Source organism: Dromiciops gliroides, chromosome 2 (genome assembly GCF_019393635.1).
Source record: "Dromiciops gliroides isolate mDroGli1 chromosome 2, mDroGli1.pri, whole genome shotgun sequence".
NCBI lineage: Eukaryota > Metazoa > Chordata > Mammalia > Microbiotheria > Microbiotheriidae > Dromiciops > Dromiciops gliroides.
This window is the reverse complement of record NC_057862.1, coordinates 109,675,661-109,701,461: the sequence shown is the minus strand read 5'-3', so window position 1 is coordinate 109,701,461 and position 25,801 is coordinate 109,675,661. Positions and strand designations below refer to the sequence as shown.

At 41.2% G+C, this 25,801-nt stretch overlaps 1 protein-coding gene across 1 annotated transcript in view; it reads left to right on the top strand.

Moving 5' to 3' along the window:
- CNNM2 (cyclin and CBS domain divalent metal cation transport mediator 2) overlaps positions 1–25,801 on the top strand; it is a 182,125-nt gene that overhangs the window by 112,431 nt on the left and 43,893 nt on the right. Inside the window, exon 2 of the mRNA XM_043982743.1 lies at positions 11,619–11,762. Coding sequence (XP_043838678.1) covers positions 11,619–11,762 — 144 coding nt within the window. The remainder of the gene's footprint in view (positions 1–11,618; positions 11,763–25,801) is intronic.

The window sequence follows — 25,801 nt, the reverse complement described above, 5'->3', positions numbered from 1 at the left end:
TGCTCATTTAAACCTTACTCTCCATTTAGATCATAAGTGTATGAGCTTGTGTATGAAGGGCTAAAGAGGGAAGTGGGGAGAAGACTGTCTTGTTTAGTAGGATGGACAAAAGGAGAAAAAGCCCATATCATTAGGTAATTTGGGCTATCTCCCAGGGTAGATAGCCATTACCTTATTCTCAGAATTTCAACATCAGAAATACTTGATTCTCTTTAAAAATAGAAAACCTGTTGAATCAGTATTCCCAGTGTGGATTCAACTTTTATGTATACTGTGGCCCCGTTGATGGAGTTGGTCAGTGAGCCTAAGGCATCTCCTCTCTGGGCTTCTGAATGTAGTAAACCTCTTGGCGGCCTTTTGTCTCCTAGAACAGAATTATTTATGAATTGCAACCAGTAATTTCTATATACAGCAAATGTTTCTATATATACACTCATGCATTGTTTGTATAGTACTATTTTAAGATCTGTCACATTTTCTAGAGTATTTTTATGGTGGGAAAATTCAATCGGAAAAATGCTCCGTTCTTGTGGGATGGTGAAGGTAAAGAAGCTACTTTTGTGAAATGGATCTTTTTTTAGATCTAAATGTTTCAGAAATAGCCAAGTGCCGTCCCCCTAAGTGAACTTGAACATCTCCCTTTAGGAGAGCCTGGCTGCTCTGTTTAATCCTTGTATGGACAGCAACCTAGTACCCGAACTAGATGGGTAATTTAAATGGATCAAAAAAGAGGCCCACTTAGAGTGCACAAAAAATTATCTGGTAGTCTCTTCCTTGTTCTCGTTATGATAGCTCTATATTTTGTTCAAATCCAGCCTCAGACACTTGACACTAACTAGCTGTGTGACCCTGGGCAAGTCACTTAACCCTCATTGCCCCGCAAAAAAAAAAAAAAAAGAAAGAAAGAAATCCATGACATTAGTAGGGTAGGGTGTAGCAAGAAATTTGGGCTTTTAATGGACTACAAGCTCACAATCAGCAGCATGAGGTAGCCACCCACAATAATAACAACTCACATGTAGCTAATGCTTTATGGTATCCATGTGTTTTTCCCACAATTCTTTTTTTTTTTTTTTTTTTTGCGGGGCAATGGGGGTTAAGTGACTTGCCCAGGGTCACACAGCTAGTAAGTGTCAAGTGTCTGAAGCCGGATTTGAACTCAGGTACTCCTGAATCCAGGGCCAGTGCTTTATCCACTGTGCCACCTAGCCGCTCCCACAATTCTATAAGATAGTACAGGTACTATTAAGCCCATTTTACAGATGAAAAAACTGGTACTCATAGAGATTAATAGATTTAACCATGCAGCTAATATGTGTCAGACATGAGATAAAAATCCCAGAACTCCTGATTTCAAAGTCTAAAGCATTTTACATTGCACTAAAAAGTGACTTTCAAAAAGAGATACCCAGGGGGGCAGCTAGGTGGCGCAGTGGATAAAGCACCGGCCCTGGATTCAGGAGTACCTGGGTTCAAATTTGGCCTCAGACACTCGAACACTTACTAGCTGTGTGACCCTGAGCAAGTCACTTAACCCCCATTGCCCTGCAAAAAAAAACAAAAAACAAAATAAATAAATAAACACGATTCTGGGAAGAGGGGAGGGGCCAGGCCATGGCCCACAAACAAAGTAAAGGAGCCACAGGCCAAGGAAAGTTGTACAATCTCTTGCCCACCCCCTCTAATGCAATTGTTGTGACCAGTTTAGGATGCTCATTTTAGAAAGGATGTTGAGAAGCTGGAGTGACTCCAAAGGAGTGCAGCCAGGGTTGTGAGGGACCTTGAAATAAAGTCATTTAAAGAAAGGTTAGAGGAACATGGAGATGTGTAATAGCCTGGAGGGGGAGAACAACAGCACCAGCTAACATTTGTGTAGTGTTTTAAGATTTGCAAAGCAGATTACATCTGTTATCTCTTCAGCTGTTTGAAGACTTGCCATATGGAAGGGAGATTAGATTTATTCTCTCTAGATTTAGAGAACAGAACTAGAAGTAATAAATTGAAGTTATAGGTAGGGAGATTCTGATTGATTATAAAGAAAAACCTTCTAAAATAGAGCTGTCCCAAAATGGAACAGAGTAGCAAGGTGGCAGAACAGATCCAGTTCTGAACTTTGAAATCCTACCCCAGACGTTTATTGCCTGTGACCCTGGGCAAGTCATCACTTAATCTCTCTCAGCCTCAGTTTCCTCATCTCTAAAATGGAGATAATATTTAATAATAATGTAGTATGGTTGTGAGGACAACATAAAATAACATATGTAAAGTGCTTTGGAAACCTCATAGCTCTTCATAAATGTTTGCTATTATTATTTAGAGATAGCGAGTTCTCCATTATTGGAAGTATTAAAGTGGAAACTGGACAAACACTTCTTGAAAAATGTAGCGAGGATTCTTGTTATGTGTATGGGTTGAATTGAATGCCTTCTGACATTTGTTCCAATACTAAGATTCCATCATTATAATGCATGGTGATCTTCGATGTTTGGCCATTGTTAGATGAGGGAGTCTTATACAATAAACATAAATTATTTCATTGCCATATTTACTTCATTCCCTCCCTGCTGCACCCCCCCCATTTTTCCATTGTTGATGTTTATAGCTAAATGCCTTTGCACATTTTTATCATGGGACATTTAAATATCATACTGTTCATACCCCTTTGCCATGATCACCTTATGGTTATTTTAAAAAATTTTTAAATAAGAAACATTTTTATTTAAAGTTTTGAGTCTCAAATTTTATCCTTCCTTCCCTCCCTCTCCTTGAGGTGGTAAACAATCAGATATAGGTTATACGTGTACAATTATGGTATTATGCAAAACAATTATGGTTATTCTTAACTAATTTGTTGACCCAGAAATATTACCTTCCTATTGCATCTGGGGTCATTCTGTCCATAGTAGATCTTCCTTTCCCTGGTCTGAATGTTTTATTTAGATAGCCCTTGCCTACTTCCTGCCACTATCCATGTGATTGAGTGTTTAATTCAATTAAACAAATTCGGTTTAGTTTAGCAAACACTGGAACTCTGTTGGCCAACTTTTATAAAAACGTCCATCATGTTTCCATGACCATTTACAAATAAGTTGATCACTTTGAGTTTTATTACTTCTGCAAAATTTCAAGGATTTGAAATTTTGGCATTGTGGGCACTCCCATCTACCATTGCAAATTGCCACCTCTCTGTAACTTTGGAATGGTTCTAAGATGTTTCTACATCGAAGTTTTAAAATATCTGAGGAGGAGGAAGTGGCACAGTTCAGAGGTTCTTCACTTTGTATGTGGCCTGGACCCCTTTGGCAGCCTGGTGAAGTCTGTCAACCCCTTCTCAGAATCATGTTTTTAAATGGATTAAATCAAATATACAGGATCACAAAGGAAACAATCATATTGAAGTACAATGATTGTGGATAAAGAACTGACCCTGAATTCAGAAGGACCTAAGTTCAAATCCAGCCTCAGACACTTGACACTTACTAGCTGTGTGACTCTGGGCAAGTCACTTAACCCTCATTGCCCTGCAAAAAAAAAAAAAAAAAGTAAACAAACAAAAAAAGAAAAGAAATACAATGATCGAGGGGCAGCTAAGTGGTGCAGTGGATAAAGCACTGGCCCTGGATTCAGGAGGACCTGAATTCAAATTCGACCTCAAGACACTTGACACTTACTAGCTGTGTGACCCTGGGCATGTCACTTCACCCTCATTGCCCCGCAAAAGAAAAAGAAAGAAAGAGAAAGAAAGACAATGATCAGAAATCAAGTTAGTGCACCCCAGGTTAAGAAACTCTGCCTTATACTTTTATGAAATAGATGGTCAACTGAAGAGCTTCTTCTTGCATAAGAAGTTTTTTCCTAACATGGGAGGGGCCCCCCACGTTAATATCGCTTGCAATATTTTCTTTTTACCTATTGTGTTCATGTTACTTTTCTCCAATAGAATTGTAAACTCCTTGAAGGCAGAGGCTGTTTTGTTTTTGTCTCTGTAACCCTAATGTCTAGCACTGTGCCTGGCACATAGTAGACGTTTAACAAATGCTTGTTGAATAATTGAATGAATGGCTGATCTACCAGCCCTGCCCTTTCTGATACATCTTCAGCAGTTAGGGAAGAAACAGAGGTTCGGCACTTAGGTTGAACCTTTGTTGAATGAAGGTATAGATACAAAAACTTGCTGAAGTTAATGCTAAACCTGACTTTATTTCAGGGAAGTACAAAACTGTGTCTGGACCCTGGCACTTGATCATTCTCTCACAGAGCTTTGGGTTGAACTGTGGGAACAACTTATTGTAGTTTCAAAATGTCTTCAAAACGTTTTCTCATTAAATTTTTTGTTAAGGGCTTAATAAACTTACGTTGTCTTGCCTTGCCAGTAACCAGCAGAAGGAGAGTGCTGGTAAATGTTTAACAACCAGCTTTCTGGGGGGAAAAAAAACCAAACCAAAACATATACATGTGACAAACTCTAAGGTTCAATCTATATTATTAACATTTCCTTCTTCGATTTTTTAGGTCAAGGCAATCAACAACACAATAAACCACATCCTGATTTGTAACATTTGCCAATCGCCAAGATGTAAAAGCTCACACTCAAAATTTAACAACCTGGTCCAGTTCAGTTGGCTCCAGCACAATCCTAGTTCCAAGCCCGAAGGATCTCTGTGGCAGGAAATCCACTTCTTCTTTGCTTCTGAGACACATAGAGAAGGGGTAGACCAGACTTGTCAATGATCCAGGCAAAACCTACTTTCCTTGGGGCAGAATGACTTCCTTCAGTTCATCCTGAATGGAAAGTCTTGTGTTTCATTATTAGCCAAGTCTTCTAGTCTGATGGGGAAGAGCAGGGAAGGAAGGAAGCATTTATATAGTGCCTGCTATAGGCTAGGCTAGTGCTTTTTACAAATATTCTCTCATTTGATCCTTACGACAACTCCACTAGGCAGGTGCTGTTAGTTATTTCCCTTTTAGTGCTGCAGAAACTGAGACAAATAGGGGTTAAGTGACATGAACTCAGGTCTTCCCGACTCCAGGCCCAGCCCTCTATCTACTGCGCGACCAGCTGCCCTTAATGATTCTTGTTGGAACAAGTTTCATTTCTGGCTCTCATTTATCTTTTAAAAAATTCATCTCTTTTGTGATTGTTCTTCTTTAAAAATCATCAGCCCAGAAGAGGACCTCTCTGGTGTTCTCGTTTCTCTTTTTGGGGGATGAAGGGAAAAATGTATAGACACTTGGGAATGGTGGTTATGACTCTGAGATAATGGAGGAAACTTCTAGAGCCTGACTGGCCAGAGTCTACTCAGATGAGATTTAATAGGGACAAATGTAAAGTCTGACACTTGGCTTCAGGAAACTGACTTCCCCAATACAAAATGAGGGAGCCATGAGTAATGCAACAGTTTGTCTAAAAAAGGTCTGGGGGCTTTAGGGGCCTGCAAGGTCAACATGAAGCAGCAGTGAGTTACTAGTTATCCTAGAAAGCTAACGTGATCTTGGGCTGCATGAGGAGAGGCACAACACTGAGAAGCGAGGAGAATAGGTCTTTGCTCTATGTGCTGCCCTGGTTAGTCCAGGTGTGACCATTCAAGTCCACTTCTGGGCTCTCTAGAAAAGCTCTTGGTCACGGTGGAGGCGGTGCCCTGTGAAGATATTAGGAGGCTTGGAGGAAAAGCTGCATTTGGCTGGTGGGTGGAGCTGCGGGTAAAGATGGGCACTGCCTTTTGGACATACTGCATTCACAGTGGCTGCAGTGGGAGTAGCAGGCCACAGGAGGAGGGAGCATCCCTCCTAAAGCTGCCCAAGTCCAACCACTGGAGGGCAGGGTGTTCCCCAGCCCTGTTTTTTTCTCCTCCAATTTTACAAGTTTCAATCAGTTCGACACAGACACAGACACACACGATCACCTGGTGGTAATATGACAAAAGGACAGTTTATAGAAACGTAAGGCAAATAATAGGAAAGGAACATAAACAGCAAATGCTCTTAAACTGCCCCCCAAACCATTCTGAAAGCAAATCCTCTCTCCTCTCCTCGTCTGTCTTGGTCACGGCAGGAGAGGGGCTCAGGTCATCGCCTTCTAATTCACACTGCATTGTCCCCAAGCCAACTTTGAAGGAAGGGCTAGAACGGCGACTCACGGTAGGTTTTCAGGAGCCTGGTTGCTGCTTTGGGGTGCGTTGCACACCCCAGACTGCTGTTCCACAAAGCTTCCATCAGAGCACGATGAGGGGTCTGCTTGGGTGGGTGAATACTGTGCCTGGCAACCTCTTTAGGAGGGGAGAAGACCTGATTCTGTGGCCTTTTCTTCTCCTCCCCCTCACTCACAAGGCTCTTTCTTCCTTCAGAAGGAAGGGTTGGACGACCAGGTGTTGGAGATGTTTTCCAGGGAAATCCTGGTCAGATCTGGCTTAGACAAGATGGTGGCCTCAGAGGTCTCTTCCAAATCTGAGATTCTGGGATTCTTCTACTCTCGACTTTATCCTTCATCCTTCTTGCTAAAACGGTATTTATTCTGAGGCCTGTACTTTGGCAAAAGTCCCTGCTCAGAGCCATAGTGACTCACCCCTGAAAGACACATACACAGATAACTCTTTTTTGTTTGTTTGTTTGGTTGGTTTTGGTTTTTTTGTGGGGCAATGGGGGTTAAGTGATTTGCCCAGGGTCACACAGCTAGTAAGTGTCAAGTGTCTGAGGCCAGATTTGAGCTCAGGTACTCCTGAATCCAGGCCGGGTGCTTTATCCACTGCGCCACCTAGCCGCCCCAGATAACTCTTTAACATATGACACAATCCATGTGCTCTAGAGGTTCACAAAACAGCACTGAGTTCTGAGGGAAGGATCACTACTGATAGGGATGAGAAGTGAATCCTTTGGGTCATGGTCAGCTCAAAAGTGTGACGGATCGGGAGTGAAAAGACCCAGTTCATTGTTCACTTCAGTCCTTTTCTACATAGGTGAACATGAGCCAATCACTTATGGGTCTCAGTGCTTAGTGTCCTCATCAATAAAGTCAGGGAGCAGGACTGGCTGATGGCCATCTCTTCAGAGAAGAGTGTTGTTCAAGGAAGCACCTCCCGCTGGGCAGTCAGCTTTGCCTCAGGGACTTTGAAGTTCAGGAAGTGGCTGCTGAGGCTGGAGATGCTCATCTTTCAGGATCAGGGAAAGAAACACAAAGCAAAGTAGCAATCCTTGCCTTGAGGTCACATCTTGAGCTTGCTTGGGCAGGTAGCTTTAGATAGCCATTGCCACATGTTTGTTGTGGGCCCCCAGGCTTCTGTGGGAGGGGGAAAGGGAAGGGAGAGAAATCCCTCCCCTCCTTCGCTGGAAGTCCAAGGAAGGACTAGCATGAGTGTATGAAACTCCCCAGAAGAGTTTCCTCTAGTGTAAATTGAGTAAATTCGACAAGATCATCTCTAAATTCTCTTCTATGCTATTTCAGAACCTCCTGCCTAAAAATGCCAACGGAAGGGGGCAATTAGGAATCAGTTGGGTGGGAGAGAGATATCAGGAGAACCCAAAGCACTGTAAGGTTTCAGGGCTGGAGCCTTATCTCTCTTAGTTTGGTAAGAATGGTTCTACCACCTGCTCACTAAGAAAAGGAATTTACACCACATGTGTTCTTTGCACATCTTTATTTCACAGACACGTCTCCTTCAGGTTATAGAATCTGACTGCACAAGTTACCTTTAGTGTCAGATAATTGCCTTTATTGGTTGTTCTCTGTCCTTTTCTTAGAGTCCAGGAATCCATCAGTTCTGGTCAGTTTCCCCAAAGTCCCTTCCTCTACCTGAAAATCCTTAACAAGTCGTTATTTGCAGGATTGGAATCCCAAAGGGCTCTCTCTGGTGGAACACCATTCCTCTATTTTCTGAACCTGCAAATGTTTCTGGTTTATCCATAGGAATTCTAACTCTCGAATTCACCTTGACATTTCCCTTTTGATGAATACCTTGATTTGGCTAGAACACTTTGCTCTCAGCAGCAGACGGTGACACAGTTAAAACGAATTGCATTGTCATTCTCAGAAATTATTAATGCAGAGAAGACCTCATTTCCTGGGCCCATTTTTAGTGCAGGGAAGAGGAAAGGTTGAGAAAGTACTATGTATGTCTCACCAGTGATCTCAAAGCAAACGGATGGATTATGGCCACAGAGGCTAGCCAAGGAAGTTCTTGATAGGGTTGAAAATGAACAATAGACTTTGAGATGGGAGGAAAAAGTGGGCTTTGACTTTAGTCATTGCTTTAATACCTTCAGTAATTTCCCATTTAAAAAGCACAGCTCCCCCGATGAACAGTTTCTTTTTGAGTATGGTCTTTCAGATCCCTTGGTGTTGTGGAGTTGGTATTTAAAATATGTCCATCTGCATTTAAACGAATTGCTCCAAGACAATCAGATTATGCAGTAGTTACTTTGGTGAGAATAGCACCTCAGAGGAATGGAAACTTCATTTTGAGTCTAATATTAGACCTTGCTTTGGAAAATTCCTTTTAAATGATCACAAGCTGGGAATAGCAAAAGAATGTAACTTTCGACAGACAGCATTCACTAAGAATTTTTAACTGCTTATGGTGGGTCCCTGGGAAAGCAGATGTGAAAAACTTTACCGGACTGAATAGGCTTGACCTGATGTAGTGTTTATATCGGTCCTTGATAAGTTTCCTCCCTAGCCTAATTTGCTAAAAAATATTTTCATTCTTTGAACATGAGTGGGTCTAAGATGGGAATTATTTGGATGCCAGTTTGTCTAACAATTTGAACTTCTGTGCTTGTAGACATGATTGCCTAGAAAGGGGTTGAAGTCAAAAAAGCTGAGCTCTTGGGGTAATCTTCTCAGGCCCCTTTAGAAGCCACTCGGAGGTCACAGGGTTAAGAGTAGTACTGGGAGAATAGAAAATACTGCCTCCGGACCCAAAGCCAATGTCCAGGGGACAGTTAGTGCTGGGAGCCTGAGCAGACCTGGCCTGGGAGTCTGAGCTCGGCTGGAGGTCACAGAGTGAACTCACTGAACCTGTAGTTTGAATGAACTTTGGTTCTGCATGGCCCACGGGGCTTCCTCCAGTAAGGGACTCCAGCTCTGCACTCCTACAGGTCTGGAGTCATCTTAGAGAGATCCCAAGTACAAAGATGGGAGGTGGAGAAGCCTTTTCTTGTTTCTCTCTGGCTCATGATGCCACCGCCTCCGATAAGGTCTTAGATGAGGAGAAGGGAAACCTCTAAAACAAAACTTAACAATAGTTTGTGCCAGGGGCTCCCCCAAAGGGAAGCATTTCTTAATGCTGTCAGATATGTGCCCTGTGCCTGCTACCTACCATTTTGTAATCTTCTCAAAAGGTGCCCATTGTTCAGAATGGTAGATGTCAGACATGGGACAGTTATTTATTTCCTTTACCATAGGAGAAATGCTTAAGACACAGAAGACTCATAAATGTGCATTAATAAATATTTCCAGCCTGAAACAATAACCCATCCCCTTTATTGTACTCTGCTGAGAGGTAAAGTCTTCTGGGAAGTTTGTGGTACTACTGAAAAGGTATTTCATGGTCATGCAAAAAATGGAGTGTCTGATCAGCTCACAAAATTGCGATTTTCAAGTAAGGCAACATTAGTTTGGATTTTCTTAGACCTTTCAGCCTTTGCATCCTCCTGGCAGCGGTCATTTTCTCTGAGAAGGGTATGATTTCAGGAGTCATCTCCTTTTGGGCAACCACTTCTGACTTAGGAACTTGGGACCTCTCAGATTCACAAAGGAGCTGCGGAGGCTGGAAATGACCATCCCATGGGAGAACTGTCTAGTGAGCCATGCTCAGAGAGAAAAACACAAAACAGAAGACAGCCAGGAAATTGAGGTCCTGTTTCAAGTTTGCCTTGGCAAGCCTTTGTTCATCACTATTGCCATGTGTTTTCTGAGGGCCACCATGGCCTTTGTGGAAGGGGGAAGGGAAAAGAGAGAAATCCCCTCAGCCCTTCTTTCCTGGAAATGCAAAGGAGAACTGGCCTGGATGTGTCCCAGAAGAGCTTTTTCACAGTTGTTAGATCCTACTGAAGGGGTAGCCTCTCTTGGTTGAGTCTCAGTCTTCTTTGACAACCCCAGACCGCCCCCCCACACTGGAGGGCCAGTGGGAAATTGATGAATTTCACTGGTCCTTTAGCAAGGCCAGAGCATCAGACTATCCCCACATATGTTGTATGGGATGGCCCCTATAACACTTCAAAAAAGAAGTAGCTTGGCCATTCATTTGGTTTTCTTGGATAGGGATAGAAATGACCAGCACAGGTTTTTGATAGATCTGTGCTCTAATCATGATTGAACACTGACAGATCTAAATGTAAATGTAAAGAACAAATGGCCTTCCATTTAGAATTGAAATCTAACTATTTTAAATATCATTCACATAAAGGTATGTTCATTTCAGAGCTAAATGCCACCTTCCTAGACTGAGTTTCGACAAAGAAGTAGTGGCATGTTTGTTTTAGATGCTCCATATCTGCCTGGTAATCAGGTAGAATCCATGGTGGAGCCTGAGAGAATTTCTATTTGTTATAGGTTCAGAGACATAGAGGAAAAGGTTTCAAGCTGGGAGGGACCGTAGAGACTATCAATGCCAAGCTCCTCATTTTATAGATGAGCACCTGAGGCTGATAGAGGTTGACTTGTTTAGGGTCAGATATCTAGTAAGTGTCTGAGATGGGACATATGAACCAAGTTCTTCCTAATACCAAATCCAGTCCTCTGACCATTAGGCTGCACTGCCACTTAGAAGTACTTATTGAGTAGCTTCTGTTATTTAAGCCCATTGCCAAATATTGGGAGGGGGAGTGATGAAGAAGGGCATAGGAATGAGTGATTTCTTTTTAGAGGGTTTATAGTTTAAGGTGAGCAAATAAGATATAGACACATAAAGCTAGGGTACAGGCTATGATAGGTTCAGTTTATAATCCTCTAGCTGAAGAGCACAGACAATAAAAGCTATTGAGGCTCAAAGGAGAATGAGAGCACTTCTGGCTGGAATAATCATGCAAGGCTTCCCTGAGGAGCCATAACTTGCTCTTGAAGATGTCTGGCTTGAAGGATGGGTAGGGTTCAAGTAGGAAGGGGAAGAGCAGTCTGGTTGAAGAAAGCAGCAAGGACGGAGATGTCAAAGTAGGCATAAGCAAGGAGGAGTAACAGGGTGAAAGAAGGAAGATGAGGCTGGCAGCCCCTGTAGAGCAGACTGGAGGAAATGAGAGATTAGTGAAGAAACTGTTCTAGGAGTCCACATGCGAGGCAGTGAGAAGGGGTGAAAAGGAAGGGACAGATGCTAGAGATCTTCCTAGAGGAGAAACTGAGAAGTGCTGAAGACCAGATCCATTGAAAAGCAGAGAACTGTGAAGCACTGATTGAATTGCTGAAGAGGTGGCACCTGTCTTGGCTCAGTGGGCCTCAGTTTTGGAAATCTTGGGCTGCTCAGCCATTTTGACTTGCTTTATATACGCTTCTGTCCATTTTACAGTGCCAATGCTCATACTGGTTCTTTCATTATCGATTTTACTTTACTTGGAATAAGACTTGCATGCCTTTGATATTCTGTTGAGGTCTGGAAACTTTTTAAACTACTGAATTTTTTTTTTCCCTGAAGGTAAATCTCACCTGGCCATAGTGCAGCGGGTAAACAATGAAGGAGAAGGGGATCCATTCTATGAAGTGTTGGGAATTGTCACTTTGGAAGACGTGATTGAAGAAATCATTAAATCGGAGATCCTAGATGAAACAGACTTGTACAGTGAGTAGAATGCCCTTTGCTTTTTTTAACATTGGCTGTGATTCCTCCCACATCTCTCTAGGTTGCTGACTTGCCTGGGTTTTGTTATTATAGCCTCTGTAAGTTGTTGCTTAAAATTAATCTGATACAATCTATTTGTGTGCTAGTCTTGACATTAGTGGGAAATCTGATGAGGTTACCATAGCCTGTGATGTGGTTAGGGTCAGGTGACAACAATATTTCCTGAGAAGCCAGCCGCTCTGTAAGCTGGCTACCAGAGACACCGTTTTGCTGATGTGATTGAGTTTGAGCTTTGCTGGGAAACCCAGGATGGCCTTGCTCTTACCAGAGCAGTGGGCTTAATAGTTAGGTTTATTGTAATGGGTACAACTGATTCTTGCATAACCATATTCTCTCTTTGTTGAACATTTTCTTTTTTAAAATAATAAACATTTTTATTTATAGTTTTGGGTTCCGATTTTTATCCCTCTTTCTTTCCCTCCCTTCTCCCCTCCCTGAAGAGGTAAGTAATCTGATATGGGTTATACATGTATGATTGATTATGTAAAACATTACCATATTTGTCATTTTGTACAAGAAAACTTGATTAAAAGAAAAAAATGAAAGAGTGAAAAATATCATGCTTCAGTCTGTGTTCCATCAATATCAGTTTTTTCTTTGGAGGTGGATAGTATTTTTCATCAGTAGTCCTTTTGGTGAATATTTCTTGTTTGGTGGGTTGGTTGGTTTTTTAAAATGTGAGCTAGTTCTAAATAAGTAGACTCTATGACTTAAAATCCCTCAGCAGTGGAGAGTTGAGCTAGTGAATGAGGTCAGTGAACTGCTAGATTAAACTCTGATTGGAGCCCTTACCAGAACCTGGATTTTCCTTTGCTCACAACCCTAGGGCAAGTGAAAGATTATGGTAAAGGGCAGGAATACTATACAGTGTTATGCCAACTTAATCTACTACAGATTTCCAGTTTACATTCCCTGTTCTTCATACATTACTGAGGACAGTTTCTTTTCCTCTCCTTTCCTAGTCTACATCTCAAAATCTCTTGATAGCAGCTCCTCTACTACAATCACTCAGTCTCTCAACAAGCTTCTGTTAAGTGCCTATGATGTGCTAGGCACTATGCCTGACACCAGAGAGACAAATACAACAAATTAATCCCCCCTGGAGCTTACATTCTAACTGTGGAGACAATAAAGACATATATAAGTATAATATAGAATATATGTAAAGAGAATAACTACAAATGAATACAAAGTAGTTAAATGCAAGGTAGTTTGAGAGGAAATCAGGAAAAATTCCACTTAGAAGATGATGCTTTAGCAACAGTCCAAAAAGGCTCCTGTGAGGGGGAGGTGAGGAAGGAGGGCATCCCAGGCATGAGGGATGGCCAGTGCAAAGGCACAGAAAGAGGAGATACATGTAGCTGGTGAGGAATGGTTTGTTTGGATTGAAGAACCCTGGAGAAGGGTGGATAAGAGGATGGGGGGGAGGGTAATATGGACAGTAAGGCTGGGTCAAGGCTATGTAGGGCTATAAAAGCTAAATAGAGGAGCATCTGTTAGACAGTAGGAATCTACCAGAGTTCATTCAGTAGGGGAGTGATGCTGTCAGTCTCTGATGAGAGGTTGTTCTCTTCTAACCAGCGCCCTCTGCTTGTGCCCTTGATCTCATCTCTGCCCAGCTCCTCTGAGCTTCATCCTCTCCATCTCTAATCTTCAATCTATCTTTATCTAGCGGTTCCTTCCTTGCTGCTGACAAATATTGTCCTCTTCCCATCCTTAAAAGATGTACTTGATCCTCCCAACATCTCTAGCTGTTATCCTTGATCCCTTCTTCCTTTCACAGCCAAACCAACCAAAAGCTGTCCACATTCCTTGTCTTCATATCTTCCCTTTTCATTCACTTCTCACCTGCTTGCAATCTAGTTGTTGACCTCATCACTCAACTAAAATGGCTCTCTTCAAGGTTACTAACGATGTCTTAACGGCCAGAGATGACAGCTTTTTCTCCATCTTCACCTTCCTTTACTTTTCTGTGTTTGGATCTGTTGACCACCCTTCCTCCTGGATATTCTTTGCTCACTGGGTATTTGCTGTCCTCTACTAGTTTTCCTGCCTGTCTGGCCATTCCTTCTCCGACTCTTTTGCTGGATCATTATTTGTGTCCTGGCCTCCATTTAGTGAGTATACCCTAAGGCTTTCTTCTTTTCTTTTCTCTCTTCACCTTCTCTTCCAGTGATCTCAGTTCTCCTCAGTTCAGTGCAGCTGATCCCCAGATCCATGTATCCAGTCAGAATCTCTCTTCTGAACTCTCTTCTCATGTCACCACTGAACATTTCCAAGTGGATGTCTCATAGGCATCGCAAACTCAACATGACCCAAATAGAACTCCTTGTCTTCCGCCCGCCTTCAACACAGCTCTTCCTAACTTCCCTCTTTTTTGTCCAGGGCACTATCATTATTCTGGTTACCAGCTTTGCAAAACCTCTGTCACCTTCAACTCTTTTCTCTCTCTCTCTCTCTCTCTCTCTCTCTCTCTCTCTCTCTCTCTCTCTCTCTCTCTCTCTCTCTCATCTTCATATCCAGTGGGTGGCCAAGTCTTGTCTGCTCTATTTCCCCAGAAGCTCTCCTTCTGTCTCCTCCTCTCCATTCAGACAACTGCCAATCAAGTTCATGCCCTCATCGCCTCTCACCTAGACTACTTCCATGATATCTTAATTGGTTTCCTTGCCTCTACTCACTCCTCTCTATTCTATATTCTACTACCTGATAGATTGATATTATTATAATAATAATAATAACTAGTATTTACTAGTGTACTACCATATACCTACTATATGCCAGACTCTCTGCTCAGAGATTTACCAAGACTATCTCATTTTATCCTCATAACAACCCTGGGTGGCAGGTGCTGTTATTATTCCTATTTTACAGTTGAGAAAACTGAGGCAGACAAGGGTTAAGTGACTTGTCCAAGGTCACACAGCTAGTAAGTGCCCACGGTCTTATTGGAACTCTGATCTTCCTGACTTCAAGGCCAGTTCACCATCCACAGCAATGCTAGCTGCCTACAGCACAAGTGTGGCTGTGCCATTCACTGCTCAGAAAGCTTCAGTGGCTTCCTTTCTAGGATAAACTATGAACTTCTTGGTTTGGTATTGAAAGCTTAGCCTACTTTCTGGACCTAGTGCCTGTCATTGCTCCCTTTCTTTGCAATCTCTGTTACAGTCTAGTTGACCTACCTGCTATTTCCCATATGTGGCATTCCATTTCCCCTCTCTCTCCCTCCTACCTGAAATGTGCTCGTTTTTCATCTGGTCCCCTTTGAATTCCTAGCGTTCCTAAAGCCTCCACTCAAAAGCCATCTCCTACACCAGGACCCTCCTGATACCCCTTAACTGTCAGAGTCCTCGATCCCCCCGGTGCTACTTTGTATCTACAAGCATATGTTCTGGATTTATTTATTGTTTCCCATACTGGAATGTAAACTCCCTGAGGGCAGAGACTGATTTGTCTTGCTTATGTAATGCCCGTGTCTAACAGAGTGCCTGACACACAGAAAGGAGGCTTGTTGAAGAGGACCTGCCAGCCCTGCCCTTTCTGATATACCTTCAGCAGCCGAGAAAGGGACTGGTTCTGGCTCTTGGGTTGACCCTTCATTGCGTGAAGATATGGATGCAGGAACTCACTGAAGTTAATGCTGAACCTGACTTTGTTTCAGGAAAGAAGCTGTGTATCTGGACCCTGACAGTCCTGTTCTCATAGAGCTTTTAAACTCAGCTGTGGGAATGACTTAGAGCAGTTTCCTCAAACTCCTAAAATGTTTTTCCTTAGCCAACTTTTGGTTTCCTTGACCAGTTGCCATCAGGGAGTCCCTGCCACCAGTGGGGTCTTTGTGACAGGAGATCCATTTTTTCTTTGCTTCTGAGACCACATTCGCCAGTGACCCAAGGCAAAGCCCGCTTTGCGTAGGGCAGAATGATTTCCTTCAGCTCGGCTTGAATGAAAAATACTGTATTTCAGTATTGGCCGGGTCTTGTAGGCTCATGATTCTCATTGGAACAAGTTTCATTTTGGGCTCACATTTATCTTTTTAAAAAATTCATCTCTTCTGTGATCGTGCCTCTCTGAAACATCATCCTAACAAGGACCCCTCCAGTGGGTTTGTTTCCCTTTTCTGGGAGGTGCGGAGAACTATATATACACACAGTTGGGGATGGAGGAAAGTTCTAGATCCTGACCAGCTAGGAAATTGAGCAGAATCCGAGATGAGATTTCATAGAGATAAGCATCAAGTCTGACACTTGATTTCCCAAATACAAAATGAGGGAGCCATGGTTAAATGCAGCTGTTTGTCTATAAAAGATGTGGAGGTTTTAGCGGTCTGCAAGGTCAATATGAAGCAACAGTGAGATATGGCAGCCCCAATAACTAATGTGATCTTGGTCCTCATTTAGAGAGGTCCATCTCCTAGGAAGCTGAAGATACTGTTTCCTCTGTGCTCCACCCTGGTCAGGCTAGGTCTGAAGTTTTGTGTTCAATTCTGGGTACCACCTTTTCAAAATACCTTTGTAACTTGGACATTATCTGGGAGAGGCCAAACAGGATGGCCACGTCTAAGACATAAGAAGATTAATTACAGGAAATGAGGATGGTTAGTCTATAGAAGAAAAGATATCAGTAGAAACATGAAAGCTTTCTTTAATTATGTTAAGGGGTGTCATATGAAAGAGGGATTCAAATTTGTTCTCTTTTGGTCCTAGGGCAGCAATGGGAGGACATTACAAAGAAATAAATGGAGGCTCGATGTCCAGAAAAAGTTTTTGACGATTAGAACTGTCACAGAATGGGATGGGCTGACCTACAAGGTGTTAGTTTCCCCATCAGTGGAGGTCTCTAGGGACAGGTTGGATGACCGCTTGTCAGGTCTGTGGTAGAGGGGATTCTTTTATAGGAATGGGTTGGACTGATGACCATTGAGGCCCTGTCTAATTCTGAAATTCCCTGATTCACTGATTCTGCCCTTTGTTGTATTTCCCATTTTTAACCCTGCCTCAGAAATGACTGCTTCACTTTAAGTATATGTCTATAAGTGTATTGATCCCTTGGTTAATGTCCTTAGGATCAAAGAACACTCAATACCTCCACAAGCTTCACTTCTATTTATACTCTACTTCTAAAAGCCAAATGTCACTTTGTCCTGCTATGTACATCAGTCACAATGGTCCTACTGAAAATGTTTTCTGAACTTGACTCCATGTTAGAAAGTAATAGACTTGGAAAATTTAGCCAACTTGCAGAATTAAACCGGTTTCCTTTATTAGTGGTTGTTGGCCTATATTTATTTAAGGATTCCAGATTCCTCCTTTGAAATGTTAACAAAAGACAGTTCATTGATTTGCTAGTTGTTCTCAGGCTAATACCTGGTACTATGTATCCATAAAAGTGCATACTTCTCAAGTGTGGGTCCGAATAACTTGGTATTGTCTTTGATTGTAATATTCTACTGGTAGTGTTATGTGATGGCAAATGTGGAGTCTTCAAAGAATAAGTGAATATCACACTGAAGGTACCAAGGCTGGTTGTGAACTGCTTGCATCATAGAACCAATTAAGCAAAGAACAGTTGTAAAAGGTGTCATCAAGGAATTAAGAGTAGAAAATGGTTTTGTCTAATGGTGAGGGTGAAGGATGACAGTGGACAGTAGTAGTACTCCACTGGTACCTTCACAATGTCAGAAGAGAGTAAAGATGACCTTCTTTGAACTATCTTCTGTTAATGTTTCAAATGAAGAAGCCGATCATTTAATTCTATAGGCCAATTGAAAATCATTCATAAAGGAAACAAGTTTCATTTCCCAAGTCTATTACTTTTTCCCAGATTTAAGTGGCTTCCCTGTGACAAACTCATGGGGGACATGGACAAGAGCTGTATAAGTTGCTTAGGCATGAGTGGTTATCTGCACCATTGATGGGAACTCCCAAATAGATGTGATCACACATCTGTTTCATAAAATTTGAGTGGCATTTGCTTGACAAGGCTTTGGGACTTTAAAAGGCTTTGGTTATGCTTGAAAATTCTACCTTAGTTTAAATTGTTTTTTCCTCCTTTTGATTGACAAAGGAGAGGCCGTATAGTGGACAAAGGGCTGGTTATGGAGTCAGGGAGACTAGAGTTCAAGTCTTGCTATTAGTTGTGCCACCTAATCTCTCTTTGCCCCTTTAGCTTTCAATTCAGAAATTCAGTTCAGCAAAGGAGATGCTGATTAACACTGATTCAGGGTCTTTTCATGATGAGAGTTCCCTACACTAATGAAATCGCAAGTTTAGATTGGGTAAAATGAAATTCCTTCCCTTGTCTATCCTTGTCTATCCTTGTCTTTTTTGCTCTAGAAAGGTAGATTAAGAAGGAGAATTTTTTAAATATTCCAGCTGTCTTCATCCCCAAGAGAAGCCAGTTATTCATTCAGTGAAAGCAGAATGACCCAAAGCTTACGTTCCACCTGAATGATCTAGAAGAAAGCTAATAATTCAAAATTGCAGGCTTAATTTTTTTACCCTATTTTGGTTTGAGATTGATAATTTATACTTTAAGAAATGGTGAGGGGGCAGCTAGGTGGCGCAGTGGATAGAACACCGGCCCTGGATTTAGGAGGACCTGAGTTCAAAACCGGCCTCAGACACTTAACACTTACTAACTGTGTGACCCTAGGCAAGTCACTTAACCCCAATTGCCTCACCAAAAAAAAAAAGAAAGAAAGAAAGAAATGGTGAGGCCTCTTAGGCATTGCTCAGCCTGCCTTTCATATAGCTGATTACTTCTCAAAGGTTCCTCCTTTCTCTTAATATTTCCTGAGGGTAGGATTATTGCAGAGATTCTGTTGTAGACTGAGTATCCCCCAGGTCCACCAGGTTAAGAAGACTGTTAGGAGAGATAACCAGATAATAATGATGAAATGGTAGGTGGGCAGCTAAACTAGATAGGAGTGTTGCCCATAGATTATAAGGATGGGAGATACGTGGGAGTTTGGGATTTGGGCTCTCTACTACTTAATTTTATTTCTATTTTGGGACAGCAATAGCATTAGTATTTTTAACCATCATGTCCCACTCCCATAAAAGATTCATTATAGTGCCATAGCGGACCATTAACGTGGCCCTGGTTCTTGGATGCTGTGTTGACTGAGCTCAAATTCTGGCAGGCCCTATTAACTGGAATTCAAAGACATGGCTGGTAATAGACTGAGAGCTTTTCAGAAAGGCTCACTGCTACAGGACCAGTTATCAGAGAAGTCATTATTTTGGCCACAGCAACCCAGGAAGCCCATCCAGTAAAGCATGGAGAAGTCATGTTCTGCCTTAATGGTGGGGGCAATCATCTGGCCTAGAAATGAAATACATGCATGCATGCATACATACACATATGCATGAGTGTATATATAAAACTATGTACATACATACATAGAGATAATAACGATGATGATGAGAGTCGTCATTTATATAGTACTTATTTTGTGCTAGGTACTATGCTAATCAGTTTACAATTATTATCTCATTTGATCCTCAGAACAACCCTGGAATGTAAGTAGTATTATTAACTTTGTTTTACAGATGAGGAAACTGAGGCAAATCAAGGTTAAGTGACTTGCTCAGTGTCATACAGCTAGTAAGTGTCTGAGGCAGAATTTGAACTCAGGTCTTCCTGACCTGAGGCCTGGTGTGCTGCCTTATTACCGCCTTATAGATAAATAATAGGATGTCTGCCCTACATTAAGTTTCCCATATATATGTGTGTTTCTCTCTTACAGCCTTTGTGGTAATATCTGCTACTGGCCGCTTTTGAGACTGTGGCCAGTGTTCTGTTTTTTCATGTGAGATTTATTAAGATAGGCTCCAAGTTCCCATGTCCTTCTCATCCACCAGTGCCTTTTGTCTTCCATTAAGGTACATTTCTTTGAAACACACAGGGATGCTCCCATCTCTTTTCTTTCTCCTTTCTCCCTGCTCCTTTCTGCCCCATTTCTGGTTAAGGCTTCACATGCATGCCTGTAGGTGATCTTTGTGTATGACCACAGCCAGAAATACTCTCTTAGCATTATGGGGTCAAGGAACAACCAAGTAAGTACGGGAAGGACCAGTGACATTTGAAGGAAAATGAAAATCCTTGGAGATCTTTTTGACCTACCTGCATAACTAGTGCAGGGACATATGTTAACTTGGGTGTTGGATGTTGACCTGCTGCCTCAGATCCCCAATCCTGGGGTTTATTATGTATTACTTTCTTTCTCTCCTTCTATCTACTCACTCTCCCTTCCAATTGTGCTCTAGGACAACATTCTCAAAATGTTTGGCCTCATGGCCCCTTTACACCTTTAAAAATAATGTAGGACCCCCTGAACAGCTTTTTTTTATGTGGGTTACATCTGTCAGTATTTACCATACTGGACTTTAAAACACCTTAGTATTATAATGAAAGGCTCTCAGGGACCCCAAGGGGAATGCAGACTACACTTTGAAAACTGTTGCCCTAGAAAATCACCAAACATGGCTTATGGTCTCCCCAGATTTGGATAAAAGAGTCCCCCAGATCTGATCAGGCAATCAAAATAGAACAAGACATTTGTCAGATGCAGGCCAACTGTTATTTTACCCCACAGAAAATGTAGAAAATTTAAAGGACTCACAAGAGGCCCTAAATCAACACAGACCATACTTTAAGGATTTATAATAGCCAAATCAATAGAATTCTCTTTCTCTTCCACTTCCCATCAGGGTCCTAAAGTCCTTCATGCACTAACTAACATCCTATGGTTTAGGATGTTACTCTGTGAAATTGTGATTACCAGAGGGACAACCCCGCAATATTTTGGCAAATTCCTCTTTCTTTTCTTCTTCTTCTTTTTTTTTTTTTTTGGTGGGACAATGAGGGTTAAGTGACTTGCCCAGGGTCACACAGCTAGTAAGTGTCAAGTCTCTGAAGCTGGCTTTGAACTCAGGTCTTCCTGAATGCTTTATCTACTGCACCACCTAACTGCCCCAATAAGTTCCTCTTTCCCACTGAGCCCTATACAGTACCCCCACTGCCTCCCTGAACCACCCCCCTCATTGTGGCCTACAGTGCTATCTTGTAGTTTGGACTTGCCCAGAAAGGAAACGTTTTGGGGGACAGCTAGACAGGCAACACCTCAACCTTCTGGTGAGTCCAGACTCACCCAACAGAGACCCTTATAGACTGTCAGCCTTATGGGTCCACTTAGAGGACTTAGGGCTTCTCCTAGGAGAAAAAAAAAAAACGCCTGGCCTTCTGACCTTGCCCATCCTCCCTACATACTTTTTTTTTTTTTTTGCTTTAAAGATGTCTTTAGAAGAAAGGTAGAAAAAGGAAAAGGTAGAAAAGAAGAAAAAGGTGAAAAGGATTTTATCTTCTTCCTTTTATAAACCAATACAAAGGGATGCCTCCTCCTAAATGAGTCTAGCCTTTCATGAGTCCAAGCCAACCATCTTGGGGGAAACTTCCATCAGTGAAACTTGTCCTTCTGAAAGGGGGGTGGGGTGGGAAGCAGGCAGCTCATACCTTCTATAGGGAGAAGCAGTCAAAATTCCGGAACCAAAGCCTCTATACTTTTCAAGATAATCAAGGAATTCCCCTGACCATCCCCCATACTGCCCCCCCCCACCAGGAGGAAAATGCAAGGACTATATGTCTCATTTATCTTTTATTACTCATCCACAAGCCTTCTACTTAGTTAGCACTCAGAAAAATTCTGTAGAATGATTAATACTTTTGAAGAGGTTGGAGAAACTTTAGTGGGAAGTTCATCATATGAAACATAGACTTTTGTACATTTATGTACACCAATTTAACTAAAATGAAAGTGAGTCTAAAATAGTTATTTTTTAAAGTAATAAACCATTTTTATTTATAGTTTTGAGTTCCAATTTTTATCCCTCCTTTTCTCCCTCCCCTCACTCCTCCCTGAGGCTGTAAACAATCAGATATAGATTATACATGTATGATTATGTAAAATATTGCCATATTAGTCATTTTGTAGAAGAAAACTTGAATAAAAGAAAAAAAATTAAAGAAAGTAAAAAATAGCATACTTCAGTCCGTGTTCAATATCATTTCCTTCTTTGGAGGTGGACAGCATATTTCATCGATATTCCTTTGGGATTGTCTTAGATCATTATTGTATTGCTGAGAATAGTTAAGTCATTCACAGTTCTTCATCAAACAATATTGCTGTCTCTGTGTATAATGTTCTCTTGGTTCTGCTTTCTTCATATAGCTTTTATTTTTAAAATGCAGTAGTTATATTCACTTCATGATCATTGCACCCACTGCCAGGGTAAATCAAAGAATGGAAGCAGTTCTGGGTGACCAAGGCCCATCATGTATTTTCCCTAAAGGACAAGTGGCTTTTATCTAAGGTGAAGCCCTAGCCTAGAAGTCCATGGGGCTTGGCATAAGCCATTTCTCCAAGATTAAGACTTTCTATGCTATCTAGTCACAAAACCTTTATGTGCCATTACTTATTTATAATGTTAAAAAAAAATACCACACACACAAATCTGACAATACTATGTCATCATATTGAAAGAAAAATTGTTTTTTTAAATGTATCTTTTTAATAGAAAAAGAAGTTTCTTTTAAAATGTTGAGTTAATTTATATTTTAATGTTAAAATATAAAAGAATGCCATTGATGCTGCTATTTTTAGAGTATTACAAGAACTTGTAAAGCTGTAAAAGAAAAACTGAATTAAAAACAAAAATAAGTTTTAAGTTCAAGGAAGCTATAACAAACAGAGAAAGAAATTTGAGGAAAGATAATAATCATCAAATGAAATTTTTAAATGATAGATTAATATCCTGATAATAGGAAACTAATATATTTTTGTAGTGGATAGAGTGCTAGAATCAGAATCTAGATTATCTGAGTTCAAATCCCAGTTTACTAGCTTTTTGTCTATCGACAAGTCAATTAACTTCTCTTAACCTTGATAACAATACCTACCTCATAGCATTGTCATGAAGGTCAAATGAGATAATATATGGAAAGTGCATTATAAATCTTAAAGCACTATTTAACTATTGTTGTTATTGTATATTAATTATAATACTGGGTTGCCCACTGGAGGTTGTGACTTACAAGGATTAGGCACACTGAGCAGGGAAAGCCAGATGGTGATTGGTGTCATGGCCAGACATAGGGTACATGGTAGTGGTGTTTGGTTCAGGCTTGAAGAGGGCAGCTCTAGTAACCAAGAGTACTCATTACCTGGAGTGTATCCTTTGTCCCTAAGTAGTATAATATATGAGGATCCAGAGACCCAAGGCAATAGCTGAAGGGTGTTGGGTGGAGAAGACAAAGTTTATGGTGAACATATAAACAGATAGTTTGAAATGGACATTATTGGGGCAAGGACAACATGGTGGAGTAGTAGGAAGCAGTTCAGTGAGGTCTCCTGCAGAATTCCCCCAGAGAGAGAAAATACATCAGACTGAATCCTTTTTTTTTTTTTTTTTTTTTTTTTTTGGTGAGGCAACTGGGGTTAAGTGACTTGCCCAGGGTCACACAGCTAGTAAGTGTTAAGTGTCTGAGGTCAGATTTGAACTCAGGTCCTCCTGAATTCAGGGCCAGTGCTCTGTCCACTGCGCCTCCTAGCTGCCCCTCATCAGACTGAATCCTGATGGGAAAATCCAAGGAAAAGTCACAATGAGTCATTTTTCCAGAACATAGAAAGATAGGCAAATGGGACTGAAGACATTAGGGACAAAATCTGGCCAGGACTGTGAACTAGGGAGAGCCTTCTTGCACTGAGGTACCCTCAAACTCATACCAGGGCATCACAACTTCATTCAGGGTGTGGGAACAGGAGCCAAAGAACAAAGCCAATAGCTCTGTTGCCCATTACAGAGTTTTAGGTCAAAGATCCACGGTGGATTGGGGAAGTAAGGAATAGTCACAGACCTTGGTGTAAGGAGAGAGTAGGAAGTGCAGAAAAGCCAGCAGCAGTGGGGCTCAGACCCCAGGGTCAGAGCAGGATCTCAGCTAGAACCTCCATTTTCAGTCTGAAGCCTGCAGAGGAATAACCAGGACAGGAAACCGAGACCAAAGAGGAACCTATAACTGTGTCCTTCTGAACAAGCAGAGCTTCCCAGCTTGCTGACAGTGACAGTCAAGCAGCAGTCTACTATTGCTCAGACCCAAACCCAAGTGAGGAACTAGTATACTTCTGATCAAGCGGGCAGTGAGTAGACTTTGCTCTGAATTATTTCACTTTGGGAGCACTGAGAGCTTTCAGGCCTCCCACCCTAAACTCTGATCTCTGAGATCCTAGAACAACACAACATTCCATACCCCACTAAAGTAGCATCAGGACCAGCCCACACCCTCCCTCCAGGAGGACATAGAACCTGGCACTAATATCAAGTCTGAAGTATATATGTATATGTATATGTATATAGATATATAGATATAACCTATATCAGATTACCTGCTGTCTAGGGGAGGGGGGAGGGAGGGAGAAAAATCTGAAATTGTAAAGCTTGTATAAACAAAAGTTGAGAACTATCTTTACATGTAACGGAAAAAATAAAATACCTTATATGTAAAAAAAAAATAATTAATTAATTAATTTTTAAAAATATCAAGTCTGAAGTCTAGAAGTAAGCTGAACGAATAAGCAAGCAAAGAAACAAAAAGGAATTCTACCAAAAAAGCTACTATGGTGAGATGGATGCTAAGATACAAACCAAGAAGAAGAGAATGACTCCAGAATATCTACAGGCGAAGCTGCAAAAAAAGACACACCTTGACCACAAATTCAACTAGAATTTCTGGAAAAGATAAAGCAAAAAAAAATTTTTAAGTTAAAAAAAAGGTTTTTTTATTAACAAAATGACAATGCTAGAGGAAAAACTTAGAAAAAAAACTGATCATTATGGGGGGGAAATTGGAAAGGGAATTACCAACTTGTCTCAAGAAGTACAAAACCATGCCCAAGCAACAAACTCACTGAGAATAAAATGGACTAAATAGGAGCCAATGACTTCATGAAACAACAAGAAATATTCAAACAAAATGAAGACTGAAAAAAATAGGAGAAAATGGAAGGTATCTTATAGCAAAAACAACTGACTTTGAAAAAGAGATTAAGAAGAAAAATGTAAGAATCATTGGACTACCTAAAGGCCATAAACAAAAAAAGAAACTTTTTGGGGGGGGAGGGGGGCAGGTAATGAGGGTTAAATGACTTGCCCAGGGTCACACAGCTAGTAGGTGTCAAGTGTCTGAGGCTGGATTTGAACCCAGGTCCTCCTGAATCCAAGACCAGTGCTCTATCCACTGAGCCACCTTGCTGCCCCCAAGAACCTTCATATTTAAAGAAATTTTAAAAGAAAACCAGAACCAAAGGCAAAGTATAAATAGAAAGAATCCACCTGTAACCTAAAAGCAACTAACATGAAAACTCCTAAGAACATTATAACTAAATTCCAAACCTTTTAGGTCAAAGAAAAACAAAATACTGCAAGCAGCCAAAAAGCCAGAATTCAAGTACTTGAGAAACCACAGGTGAGGATCATACATGATTTAGCAGCCTCAACAATAAGGAAGCAGAGAGTTGGAATACCATATTGTAAAAGACAAAGGGTGTGGGCTTATAGCCAAGAATAACTTCTGTAGCAAAACTAAGTATAATCTTACAAGGGAAAAAAAGAAAACCTTAATGAAGTAAAGGACTACGAAGCATTCCTGATGAAAAGATGGGGACTCCATAGAAACTTTGAAGTTCAAACACAGGAATTAAGAGAAACATAAAAAGGTAAAAAACCACAATTGAACAGTGACAAAGGACTAAACAATGATAAGCTGCTGATGTTCTAATATGGGTATATAATTTATGTGTCCTCTCTGAACCCTGTCATCATCAGGCTTCATAGAGGGAGTCAAATTAGAGTGGTTCTTTATGTCTTTATGATCTTAAGAGAAGAATGGAAAGGGAAGGGAAGAGGAATTCACTGGGAGTGGAGGGAGGG